The sequence below is a fragment of the Carlito syrichta genome, unplaced genomic scaffold, assembly GCF_000164805.1.
Source record: "Carlito syrichta isolate Samal-C Ts95f unplaced genomic scaffold, Tarsius_syrichta-2.0.1 Scaffold303651, whole genome shotgun sequence".
Taxonomy (NCBI): Eukaryota; Metazoa; Chordata; class Mammalia; order Primates; family Tarsiidae; genus Carlito; species Carlito syrichta.
The window spans coordinates 504,615-523,403 of NW_007247747.1; the positions used below are offsets into that span (position 1 = coordinate 504,615).

The 18,789-nt window shown below is 34.2% G+C and overlaps 1 protein-coding gene across 2 annotated transcripts in view; it reads right to left on the reverse strand.

Moving 5' to 3' along the window:
• Positions 1-18,789, reverse strand: part of CBLB (Cbl proto-oncogene B) — a 205,099-nt gene that overhangs the window by 34,017 nt on the left and 152,293 nt on the right. For both annotated transcript variants that reach the window (XM_008058923.1, XM_008058921.1), the window contains exons 11-12: positions 10,489-10,674; positions 8,279-8,644 (exon numbers count right to left, since the gene is read on the reverse strand). In XM_008058923.1, coding sequence (XP_008057114.1) covers positions 8,279-8,644; positions 10,489-10,674 — 552 coding nt within the window. The remainder of the gene's footprint in view (positions 1-8,278; positions 8,645-10,488; positions 10,675-18,789) is intronic.

An 18,789-nucleotide genomic window follows, 5' to 3' on the forward strand; every position in this document is an offset into this window, starting at 1 on the left:
CTAGAGGACCTTAAAACAGTGGCAGCTCTTAGAAAACCTATGATTTTTAGCTGGGTTCGGTAGCTCAGCCTGTAATCCCACGCTTTGAGAGGCTGAGGTGAGTGGATTGTCTGAGCCCGCGGGTTCGAGACCCGCCTGGGCAACTTGGAGAGACCTCATCTCTACAATAAATCAAAAAACTTAGCCAGGCGTGGTAGCGCACGCCTGTAGTTCTGGCCACTTGGAAGGCTGAGGCGGAAGGATTGCCGGAGCCCAGCAGGTCAAGGCTGTGGTGGCCGGGAGCGGCCACTGCACTCCAGTCTGGGTGACAGAGTGAGACTCCAACTCAAAAAAAAAAAAGAAAAAAAGAAAACCTATGATTTTCATAGAATGTATAAGTCCCATATATGTAAGCAAGTGAAAAGTCACACATGTATCAGGAATCAGTAGCACCACAGTGATGATTCACCACTACCCAAAGTAGAATCAAGTACAAAAAATTCTAGAAATGAGATACAACATGATTCTTGAATATTGAGAGGTAATGCTATAATTTACATAAATCAGATATAGGTAGCTAGATAAAAAGGTAGATAGTAAAATGTGCCAAAATTATGATGAGCTTTTACTGAAAAGTTAGCATTCTCTATAGGGATTTGGAAAAGAAAAAAAGCAGTACTGCTCTGACTCTTACAATTCCTTCCAAATAAAAGTGTTCTCAATTATCCTTCTCCAGGGTTAACAGAATATTCTTACTTCCTGATAAAACAGTACAGGAGTATAATCAGAAATACTTTTGCTCTTTCATGGTTGAGGCTTCAACACCAATAATAACTAGAGACCTATTTTGACTTTCAAAATAGACATATTTAAACATAATTCTCAATTTTTAAGCATACAAACCACAATTTTTAACTTGCTCATGTGGCACTATCCAAATTCAGTATTCAATTACTCAGAGCTAAGAAATTCTGGTTTTCAAATTTCTCAGTCACACTTCGGGAATTGTCTAAACGATTGCTCTTTGCTTCTACAACAAATGAGAGCAATTTAAAAGGGGGAAAACAATAAGATAACTTTGCAAAGACATATTCACAGGAGACAACTAAACACATTTGAAGATTTATAAGTAATCACTAGATTTTTATCACAGAGCTCTTTTGTAAACTCTTATTAGTTCCTAATTAAAAGGTAGACTGATGGAACAAAATGGATGCAATGTAATTTGAACAGTGCCAGATAATTCCGTGGAGGACCTACCCATTAATTTCTCCCCATCATATTTCTATAATGGCATTGAAGTTTTAGAACACAAAATTGAAAGGGCCATACCCTTATATATCAACTTTAAATAAAAAAGAAGCAAGTTTAAAGAACACATTTTAAACGTATCAATGTTTGCATTTCAAAGCTACAAAACTGAATTTCATAGCATTAGTTTCACTCTAAAAATTTCCCTTTTTCATGTTTCTCATTAGACTCAATATACTGTAGCTACACCATGATAAAACATTACCTTTAAATGAAATGATTTTATCATAGGCTTTTGACTATGGACCAATTTACAGAACAAGGCAAAGTTTTTTTAACTCTGCTAGAGAGAAGAAATTTTCTAATAGATATTAATCATTGCAAAGTTCAGTAAACTCCTTTAACATAATAAATGCCTTTTAACTGACAAATACGAGTACATGTATCAAACCACAAATTCTCATTGTGAAACTGAGCTTTTGAAGCTATTCTTAATTGGAGTTCTTTGCTTACTGCTGAAATAGATATAATGCAAGATTTCTGCAATCAAATATCCTTAATGTTTCTGTCGCAGATATATTTAAAATTCATTCTGGAAAATGTAATGTACATTTTATATGCAATAATTTGTTCTTTAAGGACAAAGCATTCAACATAGATAGATACTTAATAAAATTTCAGCAATAATGAAATAAGAGAGAGATATGGGAATAACAGTTTCAGCTATATTGGCTCTAATTTAACAATAAGCCAACCATAATTTTATAATGAGATCTGAAAAAGAGTATGCATACACTCAAACATTTATTGATATTGAAAATGCTTCCATCTTGCACGTTAGGTAAATGAGAGAACAAATACATTAATAACAGAGCTTGCACAACATTTTTACGTACTACCATTAAATTTCATGAAGACAAGTCATACAGGCAAAGATGTCTATAACTGGCAAAACTACGAAGTACAGTTAATGAGGTGATTTATTCTCTAGGAAGGCAATACCTAAGAAAATTAAGTGACTTGTTCTTAGTTTTGTGAACCAATCTATCAGCACACTTTAAAGTGCAAATGACATTTTCTCTAATTGCTTCAGGAATACTGTTATTGATACAAAGTAACTAAAGGATATCTCCTGCCACTAAAATGCTATAGTATCTTTTCTGAACCATCCATTTGGTGCTTAGCATCTGAAGATATTTTGCTTATGTTCTGTGGAACAGGATTAATGCCACACTGATCCTTTTCAGGACAAAAATGCTTTCATTCTTTTTCATTTTATAGCACATTCCTTACGGTGCTTTCACCACACAGTAGGGCTTGCATGAACACCGACAGATTGGCTTATATAATCTTATTAATGAAAGTATTAACCAATGAAATGACTTTCTTTATGTATCACTGGAAGAAACTCATTACTGAAATACTCTCAGCAAATATACATAATTTGTTTAATGGCTGATCTTTCTGTAAACTGTTCTAAAATATGTGCTGAAAGTTAATGATATGACTAATACTCAACATGGAATTCTGTATAGTTCTTTCCTAATTTATAGACTGAGGTTACACAAGTTTGCAAACAACAAAGGACCTAAATGTGCAGACACTAAAGTGAGGCTCATACCTCTGTTCGTCTAAAGTGACTTTATATTTCTCGATAGTTGGGCGATAGGATTTAACATGGTATCATTTTGAATTCCACATTCCAACCTTCACTCATTTCATTACACTAGAAAATCATTTTAGTTGCCACTACCTGGGTAAATCACAACATTTTGAGCTAAAAGCAAATATTTAATGTTCTCTAGAAATCTGAGCAACCCATTTTGTAAATGGTAGAAAATTACAGTTCCTCAAACATATAGACCGAGAGTATCAAATGAAGCAGTATACTGAAATCTCACTGACTGATCCAGCTGAGGAACATTTTTCTGTCATCTCCCACCCTAGCTCACTGTCCTAACTCTGTCACAATGCCATAGGAAATGCCATCAATTTCAATCTTCTAAGTTCACAATTCTGACCCTAGCATTCTTCCACTAAAACAACAACTTTTAACTCTCTTTCCTGTCCCCTAAATTACAATAACTTAGAATAGAATTCAGTTCACTCCATGATTGGTTTCAACCTACACTGCCATAGTGTTAAGTCATTTGCCTACTCTCTCTACACGACCTATACTCTACCCAAATTGACAAGGTGTCACTACACATATTTTCCCATCTCCATGCTATTCCTTCCTGTCATGCTTACACAAACAACAGGTGCCAATCTTTCAATGTCAATAACCAGTGACCCTTTTGCACAAAGTTTTCTTTACTCTCTTTTCAACCCTACCTCTCTCAGAATTTTTTTCTTCTTGGGGATCCTACATATTTCGTGGATGCTTCTCCTATGTCTTATCTCTTCATCATATGCCTGTCTCGTCTTCATTAGCCTGTGCTTTCTTCATCTTCGCATTTTCCACAGTGTCTTGAACATCCTAAGTACTACATGGCTGAATTAGGTAATCAGTTGAAGGAATAAGAATACACTAATGGAAGTTTAAATCTGTAGAAGAAGTGTAACCTGGGTTGTATAATTTATTATAAATCTAGGTTATCCTAGATTAGTATTTTTCTAGTTGCCTCAAGGTTTCATCTAATCTTAATCTTAAAGTTTGAAATGTTTGAAATTGATGATTCAGATATTGCCTAAAGCCTGAAGGTTAAGATATTCAGGACTCTTGAAATACAGAGAAGACATATTTTTTCTGAAAATCTTAACACAATTAAGAAAAACATTTATTTTTACAAAACTCTAAACACAAACCGTTTCCCCATGCTACACGTGTAAGGCCCTACACATACTACCTCTAAAGTATCCCTGTATTTTGTCTCTCAACATCAGATAAAAAATGAAACCAGTATACACAGAGGACTTGTTTTCTGAAGGGCAGTCTTTGGAACTTACAGATAAATTTAAGGTCATTCATACAAACATGTGCCTCTCCACCAAAAGTACAAAAAGCCACATTCTCAAAAAAAGGAATCATTTGATGTATTTATCTGCAATATCTTCAAAAGATTATTATACAGAGGGTCATCTTTAGATCAATGTCAGTGTAAGTAACACAGCAAGTTAAAGAGAGTTTTATCACATAAGAAACAGCAGTATTCTTAATCTCTCAAGGAGAACAAATAATGACAGTTGGGCACAATACTAATTGTTAGAAATAAATTTCGAATTCTATTTTTAAATACCGTGGTACAATTATTTTCACAAGATAATTTAAACAAACCAACAACTAAACAACAAGGTATTTATTAAGAAATAGCTTTATAATGTGGCTAGAATCTGAAAATTTCCGAGAATGGAAACTGTCATAAGGAAAAGGATCTCTTACCAATAAAATAAGATAAATAACCTAATAGTTCTTAGCTTGTAGATATATATTAAAAGTAAAGTATTACCTTAGCTGGCATTTGTTTATGCCGGGTGGGAGGGGAAGAGTAAAGGGAGTAAATGAATATTGCTATAAAAAATTCTTACACTTCATTTTAACTATGAATTAGAAGACTTTTTCCTCAGAGCTCTCTACAATTAGCAAATAGAGTTAATTAGGATTTAATTTATTCTCACTTCCCTTACCATTTATCTAGTGACAATGCAAATAAAAAAGGCAAATAGTTCTGATGGATGATGAGAAGTGACACACTGACAGAGGACAAATAGTGAAGGGGAGTGAGTCCTCATCCATTTATAGAGTGTATCCCATATGTTCATTTAATTTTCATTTAAATTTCTAGGACTTATCTAAGCTTTCTTATCACTAAATGGGAAGACCATAGTTAACCTGAAGCATGACCTCTACTAAAAACAACTAAACCTAAACTTCAGTTGTTACTATTTAACAAAAAAAGTGTGGTTGCTTTTATTTAGAGGGACTGATGGGTTACGTGAAGATAATATATCAGCCTCCAAATATCTAAATTTCTACATTCCTTTTTCTCATTAAAACAAAACTGCCCAATAACATGAAGGGTGAGAATACATTGCTGTTAACATTTATCATTTTCATTAAAAATATTAGTCTTCTAAAAAATCAAAATCATCTCCCCTTCATCGCTCCTTTTCTTATTGTACATGATCTACATATTTATAATAAATACTCTTTTAAAGAGAAAAATAATCATATTTTTAAAAAATTACGCAAGAGAGAAAAGACCACCTGTTTGGACTCCTTGTGTATGAGGGCCAACCTCCTCCTCCAACCTCTCCTTCCCTCCTTAGCCCTGACACATACACTCTTTACCTTCATCATCAGCTGAAGTATTGTATTAAAGCAACCAAGTCATCATGTGCTTACCAAGTATGCATTAGGAACTATGCTAAATAAAAGGAGAGAGGAGAGGGGCAAAGAGAAGATGATCTTGGTTTAAAAGAAGGCAACTATTTTGAATTAAAATGTGAACAATTCCAACTTATTTTGATATTCCATGTCTAGCTGTTATTTTTGGTTGCATTCCCAAATCAAGGGGAATGGGAATTTAGGCTGTTGGAAGCTAAAGATTCTCCTAGATACCAGATACTATTATTTCATTTTACAAGGAATAAAATAAAATTTCATTTTATGTATAGGGAAAATAAGTGAGGTTCGGGGAGAAGATGAAGTAACCTGTTCATATCCACAAAGTCAGTACTTTCTAGAGTAGGAAGTGAATTCCAGGTCTAATTTCAGAGCCTGGATCACAATAAAACTGAGATCATAGGATCACAGAAACTGAGGATCACAGAAACTGAGAAGCATGACCTCTGCTGCAAACAACGAAACCACGGTATCCTACACAGACTCAGTCTTATGTCAGTTTTGGCTGAAATCAGTCCCCTAAGTCTACCAATGATGAAATAATAAGAGAAATAGGACATTTTCTACATTATGTAAGTTTTGATATACCCTATGGTCTACTGAAGTGGAAGCATTTTTCCTTAATAAAGGTAATAAAAGAGGAGTCATTGTCTTATAGTCTTATGCATTCAATCTATTAACTATATATCAATCCTTCTTTATAATCCACCTCAGAAGTCAAACGACTAAATTGAAATTAGAAATCTAATTTTGGTTGAAAAACCCAATCTAGGTGTAACAAAAAATTTAACCTTGAGGATATAAGCACTGTAATATTAATACATACAATATGTGAGACTAGACCTTGAAGTATCTTATTGAGGATTATTTAGATAGAACTAAACAATACTAAAATGTAGGTTACAGTAGGATATACTTGCAATTTTCTCAAAGATATCCTGATCTGTATCAATAACCAGAACACGAAAGTTTACACAGAAGCATTTAGAGGAATTTTCATAACTAAACTCACTATTAATGTTTCCTACCTGAAGTTAATATAGTAAAAATGAAATCTCATACTTATAATCTAAGAAACTGTCACCCCAATTTTTAAACCAGTAACATCACGTAAAAAAAATTAACAACCAGTATTCTAGGACTTAGGAGGGAAGGTTTTATATAAGTGCTAAAACTATATAACAAGTCATCTAAAAAAAACCCTGAAACAAAGGTCTTCAATGAAGTGGCTATGATAATTATTATATTTTAAATATTTTGAAGTTCATCAGAAAATAAATTATAACATGCTACTGAGCTATAAACAGTCAGTACACATTAGAACTTATTCTAGTTCTCTTCCCAAGACAAGTAGGATCACATATGAATGAAAAGTAATGAGGCTACAGGGGAAAAAAAAATCACAAAAAAGAAAAAAAAATTAAAAGTAGCAGGTCTCAATCGGAATTTAGGTTGTCAAAAAACTCTTTTGATGACAAGTTCTCTATTTTCAGATAACATTATAAAACTGCTTTTATATGTATTTTCTCTTACATCTAGGTCTTATTTAGATGACCTTGAGAAAATCTTTAGAAATTCTCACATTTATAATACATGAGCCTAAAGGCACCAAGGAGAGTCAATGGCAAAGAGCCACCATTCCTGCCAGCACACCTTTCCTTTGTTTTAAAAGTTGTACTACAGAGTTTTGACTCTTCCTACCCTATAATATCAGAGGTGAAATATCATTATACAAAGTTCTAGTCACTGTACTTTCACACACTTGCACATGTGTGTGCATGGACACACATAGAGGAGTTAAGTACATGTCACACATCACACTTCTTTGTTTCCTGAATATGTTATATTATGAACTCATCACTTCAAACCATTATTTTGAAGGAAAAGATTACTGTCCTAAAATAACAATTTAAGATCTATAGAGATGGGGTCACTTTAATATTATAATCTTCAAAAAAACCAAAAGAGCCAGAAACATCATGGAAATAAATACCAGAAATTGTTACAGTAAGAAACTACCAAGAGTCAAGAAACTACCAAGAGTCTAAACTCAATGATTTCGAAGCCTGTCCCTTCAGTTTCCTCTACACATTAACTCTTTCCTGGACATATAAATGACAGTGGTGATGTCTTTCATGTTAAAAATCAACAAGTGTGAGAATGTCTCAATTTTATGGGAAAAGTGCTTGATTTGTTAGAGTGAACTAGGTTTGGTGTTTTTAAATATATGAGTTCACTTTACCTGGTTACCTAACGTGTACTTTCCTAAACAACAATGACTAATTCCAACAACTGATTTATGACATGTATAGTTATACAACTTTTTTTAACTGGATGGAATTAGGAGGGTTTAAAAATACACTGCTGATTATACCACCATCAAGCTATTAATATAATAAATTTTTGGCAAATGAAGGAAGGAAGGTGAAATAAATCTTTGGCACATTGTCTACTGTTTTCACATTAAAATTAAATCATTACTTAGAAGCTTCTTCCTAACTTCTTTTAAGTTCAAGTTTTAATGAGCTTCTGATTATTATTAACTTGGAGATAATTAAAAGATCTGCAAGGAAGTGGAATACTAGGCAAAAACAAACAAAAGAAAAAACGCAAAACTGCAGGCAAAACTGCAGTCTTTTATGCTGCCTACTATCAAAAAGTTCATTAGCCGACTCTTGAGCTTTTGGTTTGCATTTTGCTTACCTTGGCTCCTTCTAAAGGCAAATCATGGCGTCTGTGTTTCCGCATAAGTACTGGTTCAGAGCCCATTCTACTGTGCCTTCCGTTTACATTGGAACTCGCTGTGACTCCAGGCTTTGGAGAACCATCCCCCACAAGGCGACACCCCACCAACTGATTAGCCCCAAACACGTCCCGAGGGCACCAGGCTTCAAGAGGCATTGGTTGGTCTCTGGAAGGCACACTTTCCACATGATGGAAGTGTCGACTCAGTCTATTGTCTGGTGGGATTGGAGGAGGTCTTTCAGGGGGAGGAGGAGGAGGATCTCTTAAGGGAGGAGGTGGCGCTGGGAGTGGTTTATCTTGTTTTCTCACCATGCAAGGCGAAGACTAAAGAAACACAAGAGAAAAGAAAACTAAGTTTTCCTATGCACTAAAAAGACTTCCAGACTAGTATATTATTGACTGTTTTCTAAGCTGTGATGGAATTCCACTAGATTCCTATGCCACCTTTTAATAAGTTCCTTTGTATTACTAGCTAATGAAATTTTTAAAAAATTAATGAAAAATCCATATAGGTACATTTCATTAAGGTTTTTAATGGAAATAAGTATGTAAATGCAAATGTTACATTATAGAAACCATGAAAAAAGTAGATGATCAAAATTATATAACGTTGATGGACATTAAAACAATATATCAATAATTTATTTGCACACTCTATGATTTAGGAGAAATCCATCAAAGCTGCTGCCATTATTTTAGCTTTTTAAAAGAGCAACTTGGTTTGTAATGTATCTGGAAGACCGAAAGATTTTTTTTTTTTTAATTTTTGTTTTCGGCCGGGCTCGGTAGCTCAGCTTGTAATCCCAGTACTTTGGGAGGCCGAGGATTGCCTCTGAGACTAAGGGTTTGAGACCAGCCTGGCAATATGGTGAGACTTCATCTCTACAATCAATCAAAAATTAGCCGGGCGTGGTAGCGCGTGCCTGTAGTTCCAGCTACTTGGAAGGCTGAGGCGGAAGGATCGCTGGAGCCCAGCAGCTCGATGCTAGGGTGGCTGTGAGTGTGCCACGGCACTTCAGCCTGGGCCACAGAGTGAGACTCCAACTCAAAAAAATAAATAAATAAATATATATTTTTTCATCATTGTAATACAGAACAACTAATACGGGAAAAATGTGCTCCCGTTCTTTGTTTATTAGATACTACCAGAGAGGGAAAAGTCACAAATAACAGAGCACCATTAATTTATATAGTTACTTCAATTTTACAGAGGCTTAAAAAATAAAAAGAAACCAGTCTGATTTTTACACAGAAATGCAAATGTATATACCTCTGAATTGAATGTGTGTACACGCTTTTCAGAGCTTTTGATTTTTACTTATATGGTTCATCTGATAAAGGATTTTTAAATCTTAGTATTAGAAAATAGCAGAGAAAAAAGGAATCTATTGTGTGTTTTACATAATCCTAAATAGCATTCTAATAAGTCTTCATAGGATCTTAAAATCAAGTTAACAGTAATGTAGAAAAATCAACTACCACTAAAAATATTTTGCTTCCAACAAATTTTAGACTACAGAGCATGTTACCAAATAAAATTAATTTTTAAAATCTTATGTTAAAATGTCCTAAATATCAAATTTGAAAAAATCCATAGAGAATTAAAATAAACTATAGGCTGAGAGTTAGAATTATTTCTGTAATATGAAACAGTAATGTAATTACTTTGCAAATATCATAATTTGTTGTAATTAATTCCTCCAGGTATAAAAAGTATATGTAATTCCCTCTTCTGAGTCACCTTGAAAAATGGGTGATAATTTATCACATTTTAAGCTCTTATGCAAATACACTCTATCACATTTTTCTTGTCATGGCACTATAAAAATGAGCGTAAAATATCATTCAATAACAGCATGTAAATTACTTTACCGCCTCTAATGACCTTTTAAATCCATTTTACAGAATAACTATACTTATTCTGCTATTTATTTTAGCAAATCAGGGGGCTACAGCATGTACTCTCTTTCTCTGCAATAATTATACAACTTTTAGAATAATAAAGCAACAGAAATGATCTTGGGGTCACCATAAATAAATGAGAAACCCATTAAAGTTGTTCATAAACAATTAAGAGCACAAAAATCACGACTAATGAAATTTAAAAGAATCTGAGCAATCACTGTCACATGAAATTATCATCTGTGTTTCTAATAAAATTGATTTACTTTTGGTGAACCAGTCGGGCTGCCACAGGGAGACCGAACTATGCCTTTCTGAATTAGGTCCAAGCGAGGAGGCACTGGTGGCAGGCTTAGATGTGGGATCTGGAGAGGGTCAGGCTGTGGCTTTCTTCTCTGGGCAAGAGGAGAGGATCCTGGTGATGTGACAGGTGAGTTCTGCCTGTCAGTGCACTAGGATAGAAAAAAGAAAGATGCTGCTGTTTATTAGATGTGTTGAGCATATACCTTTAAGTTCTGAAGGAACATCATCTGGTCAAAGAAGGTGTCTGTCACTGTACATTTGTTAAAATGAACTCCTTAGTTTGGCCTGATTAATAGATACAAGAGCTGACATTGTCTCCCAAGGGAAGAAATATGGAAAGAAGAGATTGATAGGTTTCTCCTACACATTGCAAAAGGGGCCTAGGAAAAAAGAACAGCAAAGGTGTAGCATAAAGGCAACCAAATGCAGACCTTCTTCAAGAAACCCATCTATATCCTATAAGGAAACCAGAAATCCACGACACAGTAATGCCCAATGCCTTGGTTATCTGTATTATAAAACATTTTAGAGCTTTGTACATTCTACATCTTAGATAATTGCTTTGTTCCAAACAGAATATGTATCGAGTATGTAGTTCATTTTCCTGCAAACCAGTGAAATAAGGTGGGACTTAAAAAATGATTGTACAAGCCGGGCTCGGTGGCTCATCCTGTAATCCCGCGTCTTTGGGAGGCTGAGGTGAGTGGACTGCCTGAGCTCGCGGGCTCGAGACCTGCCTGGGCAACTTGGCGAGACCTCATCTCTACAATAAATTAAAAATCAGCCGGGTGTGGTAGCGCGCGCCTGTAATTCCAGCTACTCAGAAGGCTGAGGCGGAAGGATCGCCGGAGCCCAGTGGGTCGAGGCTGCGGTGGCCGGGAGTGGCCACTGCACTCCAGTCTGGGCGACGGAGTGAAACTCCAACTCAAAAAAAACCCAAAAAAACAAATGATTGTACATACCAACAGGTTCAAGTCCAATTTTTTTTTAAGCCTTCAGATGGAAAAGAAATCTGCAAGCTAAACATTTTTCTTTAAAAACAATGAACCTAGGAAAGTCTGCACTTCAGCTAAAATCTGATAAGTTGTTATGCTACAAGTTTTCCATCTCATCTAGTAGCTAAAATAGCATCCAAAAGCAAATAAAAAGTACTTTGATTTGTATGTATATGACACTTCCTCTTCTCTATTTTAGAAATGTATGTGTGTGCTTTAATGTGGCATAACCTGATTGTTGTTTGGTAAAAAAAACTATCTAGTTAGTCAAATAGCCTTACCAGAATACATAATATTCTGATCTGAACTACCAGGTGGCTTCCTTTACAAGGCTATGTTACCAGCTCTTCGGAGATCTAGGATTAATTCTTATAACCTGCTACACTAATCTATCATATTTTTATATTCATCTGTTTCTGAATGCTGGTATTTAAAAAGATTTTAAGCTTGTTCTTAAGTCATGTTCCCCCAAACGTTATATTCTCCCCCGCCTTTATAAGAACAGTTGATGCCATCACCTGACAATTTTTAATTCAACAACACTAAGATTTAGCCAGTCTGTCTTTACTTGAGATGGAATAATAGATTTGTGTTTACATTCACCTTTAGTTACACTATGTAAGGCTTTTGTCTTAATCAACTAAAATTCATACTCTATTCTTATTTCCTAAGTTCTTACCCAAACTCTTTTTTCTGGTCTGGGATCAGAAAACAATTAACTAACTTTAAGAAAGTCTGTACTTCTGCTAAAATCTGGTAAGTTGTTATGTTAAAAGTTTTCCATCTCATCTAGTAGCTAAAATAGCATCAAAAAGCAAATAAAAAGTACTTTGATTTGTATGTATATCAAACACTTCTTCTCTATTTTAGAAATGTAAAATTTCTATGCAAGGTACTAGTTCTAGTCATCGTGTCTCCTTACTTTCCTCTCAGTTCTGACATTCATCATTTTTGGTGACCTTTACATTTTGGCACAGTACTGGTCAGAGATTTTTACAAAATCTTCCTTTAGTGGCATTTGCCTGATTTTTAAAAATAATTATTCTGGGATTAAATGTTTTGGGGATGAGGTTCATGAAAGTAAAGTGCCAACTTCACCACATTATATCAAACACCCGTATTATCAACGTGATTCACCACTGTTGATGTTGACCTTAATTACCTGGTCGAGGTATTGTTTATCAGTTTTCTTCATTATAAAGTTTCTTCCGTTTCTTTCCTCCTTCTCATAGAGTACTTTTTGCAAGGAAGTCACTGCATAGCCTACACTTATGCAATGGGCAGTTATGTTCCCTCTGCAAAGGTTTTTTAAAAATAAATTTTTGAGTGGCTAAACAGAAACTTCTAGACCATACCTCAGAAATGCCCAAATATTGTCACAACATTGCTAAACTACAAAGTCTGCCTTTCTCAGTTGGTGCCAAATAACTTGAACTAGTTCAACAAAATTAGACAATTTTGCATGACAATTTTAAGAAACTTTGCTTTTCAGCAATTTCATGATTCTTTATCTATCTCTTAGGTTGTTAATATGTTAAAAAAATTCAATTGCTACTAAATTGAAGGAGAAAAAGTGAAATCTCTATAGTTAGATGCTGTTTATATTGCAGCTGGTGTTTCTTAATAAAATATCAATTCTACTAAAAAAGTTGTGAGTCCTTCTTCCATGGTCATGCGTTTGAACTGTCTGGAGTAAAACCGATCCCAAAGTCATCATAGCCAGATAGAAACAATTCCTGATGTATAACTATTTGCATCACAGAATCATAGCACTGCAGGTCAGGAGTTGTCACAGGACATCTAATTTTCCACCACTGCCATCAGGATAAATTACGTTCTCTGAGAACTAGAAAAATGGTTTTCTGACGAAAATGCTTTGTTGATCTGGCTACTGCTCTTTACAAAGAAGATTCAAGAAGCAAAGCTATCCACACAGTTTCTGGCCTAAACAGTATTTGTTATGCATACAAATAATTCACAGTATTTTATTTGGTTAGTTACTTGCAGAGACATTTTTTAGGACTAGTTGCACATATTGCAAAAACTGCTGAACAAGACCTACACTCCCCCAAGCACTTTTCTTCTGCAAATATTTTCCCGCTTCCCTCATTACCTGAAGCAGGACACAGAATTCTTACAGAGCCAACAGCTCATCATCACCGTTAGAACTTGACTTTCACCCTAGACTGGATTAATTACTAATATTGAAGCAGTTACTTAATTCCTAGTATATTTAAATAATCAGATGGATCTGATTTGAAATGGGTGAAGAGCCTGTTAGATAATAAAGGGTATAATGGAAATCCTCAGAACAGACATCCAAACCAATGTGTGTGGCAAAGCAATAACCTTGAACTTTTAGATACTTCCAGACAAGCACTCTGCAGCTTTATGAGTGTAATTGGAAGCAGACCTTGCTTGATAAAATTCATATTGTGCTCTGAAGGTGATTATGTATTTTCCTTCTGAAGAATTAATTCATTTTGAAGCATTACAATATCTGTAAGTTGGTTTAGAAGGATTTTATGAAGAGTATGTGAAGGAACAAAAAGTGTTTCATCTTTATTGATTAAATGGACTAAATCTACTGTAACTCATGCATTTTCCTGGGTTCTCCTTAATTACAGTAAAATTCCCATGTAAGAGCAGATAATTTAACAATGCCTTTTGATAGTAATGCTTTATTCTTTGCTGAACCTTTTGCTATCTCTATGAAAAATTCTGCAATTAGGGTACTGAACCTTTGCATGAACTTAGTGCTGGCAAAATTCAAACACTAACAATAAAAACTTTTAAACTTTTTAGTACATAATTTTCACCTAAAAGGTTACTTTTAATTTATTTGAGTAATCACAAATTATATTTTTCTTTCCTTTCTATTTGAAAGTTTAAGGAGAGAGGAAACCTTATACAATGTTGTACAACCTAGTCCATGATCAAGTTTGTAGATGAGATATTAAAACTTCATGGCATCAAAATTTATCAGCTCACTTTAAAGAAAATAAAAAGCTTGCCTTTTTTCCCTTCTGAAAATAAAAAGAGAAGCAAAATGCACTTATTCATTGTAGACTGAAATTATTTCTCCTTTAAATGACAATAGTGTTTTTATATAACATTTGCATTTTTACTGGTTTTTAAAAGAACTCTGAATTCTAGAGTAAGAGACTTTCCCCTGAATAGGAAGTCATAAAGTAAAACAAATCCCTCCAAAGTTGAGACCTGATAAAGGATGTGGCAACTTGTCTTCAGTCTACCCATTTATACTAGCCACTAAATTACTCCATAATCAGTCATTTTCCTCCACCCTTATCTGGGCCTTCTTCTTTCAGTTCTAATCCCCATCCTAACATCACTCAAGCCATTTATCTTTCTCTATACCTGATGGGTGACAATGGGAGTTGTTGGAGGAAAACATTAACAACAACAAGCCAACATGGAACAAAAACTCTAGCTTAGGTTTAAATTCTAAGTCTGTTTCTTACTGATTTGTCCAGTATTCCTTTTTATAACTATCATCTCCATTTTATATAAAAATGCAGACCAGATACAATCTAAAACATCTCGAGTAGAAGAGTAGGAAAACATTTATTTATATTTTGCATAATAGCAGGTAAGTATCTTGATGATGGAGACACTCTTGATAAGAAAATGTGGATTTAAAGTGTGGCTATCAAACTAAGCAACTAAGCACTAATGCCAAATCATTATAAAGAACCTGCATAATGAACATTTATATACCTAACCCTGAATTGTACCCCACATATTTAAAATAAAGCCTGTTTTTTTTTTGTTTTTTTTTAAATAAACATACAAATAAATGTATAAACTCTCTTCAAATACACAGGTCTCCTATATTTAAATTTCAGCTAAAACTGAAACATACAAAGTGCTATATAATATTGGAAAAATCACCATGTACTGGCATTGTTGTTTGCAGATTAGAAGAATAAGCTTAATCCACTTGATAGGAACATTATGAGTTAATAAAACTAAATGATGCATTATAAAATAAAAGCTGATGTAAAACATTTCATTTTTATTTGGATAAAATAGAAAAAAGGACGACTTTGATGAAGAAGGAATAGAATGTAATTTACTACATCCCCTAAGTCCCAGTCAAAAAGCTTGCTCATCTTCATCACCAAAAGTTAATTCCATTAGAGATATCGTTAAACAAAATGCCTCACCCTTGTTATTTCTTATTTTGTCCCAAACAATTCCTCCCATTATCAGGCCTAACAAAGCGACAGTAACAAAATCAAACATTTAATCGAAAAATTAAACTAAGTAAAAATGCATTCAAAAGTCAAATCGAAATGCTTCTTGGATTATTCACTGCCATTAACACTGGCAACTTGTCTTCAGTCTACCCATTTAACACAGACCATTAGAAAAATATATTTAGAAATGAATTTAAAACTTTTTTTTCCTTAATGTAGAGAATGCCTTGAATACAGAAATAACAAATAATAATGGGAAAGTAGTTTCAGAATCAGAGTAGGTCCGTAGGGGTATGCATGTTGTCAAACTGTTTGTCACTCCCTTCCTTGTGTCTTTTCAATTTCCTTTTATTTCGTTTCTTCTGTCTTCATTATAAACAACATAATTTAACTAAAGTAAATTTTTGAATTATAGAAAAATATAAGGAATTACGTTTTGAAAAATACCTACATTGGTAGCCATTGGTAATGGTTCTTAATCACATATACAATGTTATATATATTATACCCAACACTGATTAGCATTATACAAAAGAATTTTAGCAGACAATAAACATTCTTCATCAGCATAATTTTAAAGTGTGCCTATAAAGATGTACCGGCTTTTATATAACCATTCCCTTGCAATGAACACTTACGTTGTTCTCAAATTTTCTGTTATAAAAAAACTTTGATCATATTTTAATTTTTAACGAAAAAAAATCATAATTTTTTTTGGGGAGAGGAGACTTACTCTGCTGCCCAGGCTGGAGTGCGGTGGTGCAATTCCAGCTCACCAAAGCCTTGACCAACTTCCTGGGAGCAAGTGATACTCCTACCTTCCACCTCAGCCTCCCGAGGGGCTGGGACTACAGGTGTGCATCACCAGGCCCAGTTAATTTTTTAACTTTTGGTAGAGACGAAGTCTCACTATGTTGTCTAGGCTGATCTGGAACTCCTGAGCCAAGTGACCCTCCCACCTTGGCCTCCCAAAGTGTCGGGATTAGAGGTATATGCCACTGTGCTTGGCTGCCACATCATAAAATTTTTTGAGCACAAGACATCAAATTATAACTGGGTCAAAGTTTATGAACATTCTTAAAATTAATTTGCTGTTCACACAGTTAATATTCTCCCACCAGCCAGGTGTGATAATTACCATTTACTTTGATATTTGATTGGCATTTTAATGGCCTACATAAATGTTTACATTTGTCCTTTTTGGACAAACAATTAGAAAAAAAATTGTAATATTTGTTGGACATGTACTTTTCTTCTTTGGGTTACTTGCATTTTATGTTCTTTGTTGCCATATCCATCATACCTTTCATTTCCTCCTTGCTGATTTGACTGTGCTCTTGTTGCACCAGGACAGTCAACCTCTCTCTATCTGATACAATGACTGTCACTACTTTCCAGTTTAATCTGTTTTTTAATTTTTTCATGGTAGAGATTTCACCTTCGCGCTTCTGGTTTTCATCTGCGAGTAACTAAATAAAGGATCATGTCCTTTTTGCTGTGCTCAAATGAATTTCTTTCTTTGTCACTCCCTTCATGTTTATCTGTTCACTTTCAAGTTAGGACAAAGAAATATTTTTAAGAAGCTAGGGAAAAATTAAGTAATAAAACATAGGAAGAAGGATGTGGACACAACTGCACATAATTTGTTGCACAATATCCTAAATTACTTATGTGGAGGTAAATGCAAAAGTTGAGAAGGATGAAAACATCCTTTCAAGTTACAGGATACTGATTAGCATTAATCCATTCTTTTACCTTGATTTTAGGTAATTTTCATATTTTTCTAGTATTACACTTGCTGCCAGGGCTTTAGAATAATACCTTTTTGTGTTTCAGCTTTTAAAATTCCAAGGTTGAGACTACCTTGATTCTTTCCTGAATTATCATCACACTAACATATTTGTCTAACAAATTCTCTTAAATTCCTTAATCCTGATAGCTGATGGGTACATCTTTTACAAGCTGGAATCCTGATGCTCTAGAAATTTACAGACTACATTGGATTCTTTTATGTCTACATACTCACCAATCTTTCCCAGCCCTTTGCTTCTGGAAATGAATAAACACTATTCTTTATTTCTTTGAAAAAATTTACAGAATTCTTTAGCACTTAGAACGGGATGCTAATGACTACCATTATGAGGAGAGAAAGCCACATTTGCAATTTCAACAGAAAATCCTGACAGAAAAAGCTCAAGGAGTAGAGCAGTCAAAAGCCCATCTCAGCACGCTCAGTAATTACCAATAATAATCGAGGGCTCATTCTATTTTAGTCACTCTTCATTTTATCCACACCTTTAGCAAGCGATTTTATAAAACCTTTAATAAGATCCATTATTATGGAAATGGCAAAACATTTGGTAAGAAACTTCAAGCACAGTCAGGCTGTTATAAAAGCAGGACAAGAGAAAACCTCTCCAATTACTAATAGATAAGAGTTCTGACAGTCCCAAAGATAATCAAAGTCAATTTTATAACAGTTCTAACAAGACTTTTACTTAATGAATTTTCATATCTGAACAAGGTAGATACATGTACTATAATAAGGATGATGAGAACTCAATGTTTTTCTCTAAATGCATGAAAATTAATGAAGGATACTGATAAAACTTTTATCACATATAATAAAATATTCTAAGTATATTTTTCTTGCTGCTAACTATTCTCTTGGTTCTTATTCTTTCATCATATTTTTTGAACATAAGATAATCAAAAGTATTTCAAAGAGTAGACTATACAGGATATTATTCAGAAGGCATAAACTACAGATATATTTACACACACACTCACATATCCATATGAAGTTTATAACTTAAGCATAAATGACTAATGTTATCTATTTTGGAGTACCTCTACCATTGGTTCCTTTTAGGTAACAAACAAAAAGTTATATGAAGAATGATCATTTCCTGCTTATCCATGGTCACACTTCCAGAAGCCTCAGTCTGTGAGAATTTAGGGATAAACTCAGAATGAAACAGAAAAGTCCTCAATAGTGGGGGTAAAATTTTTGTTTCTGTAGGAACAGAATGTATTTACCTTGCTATCT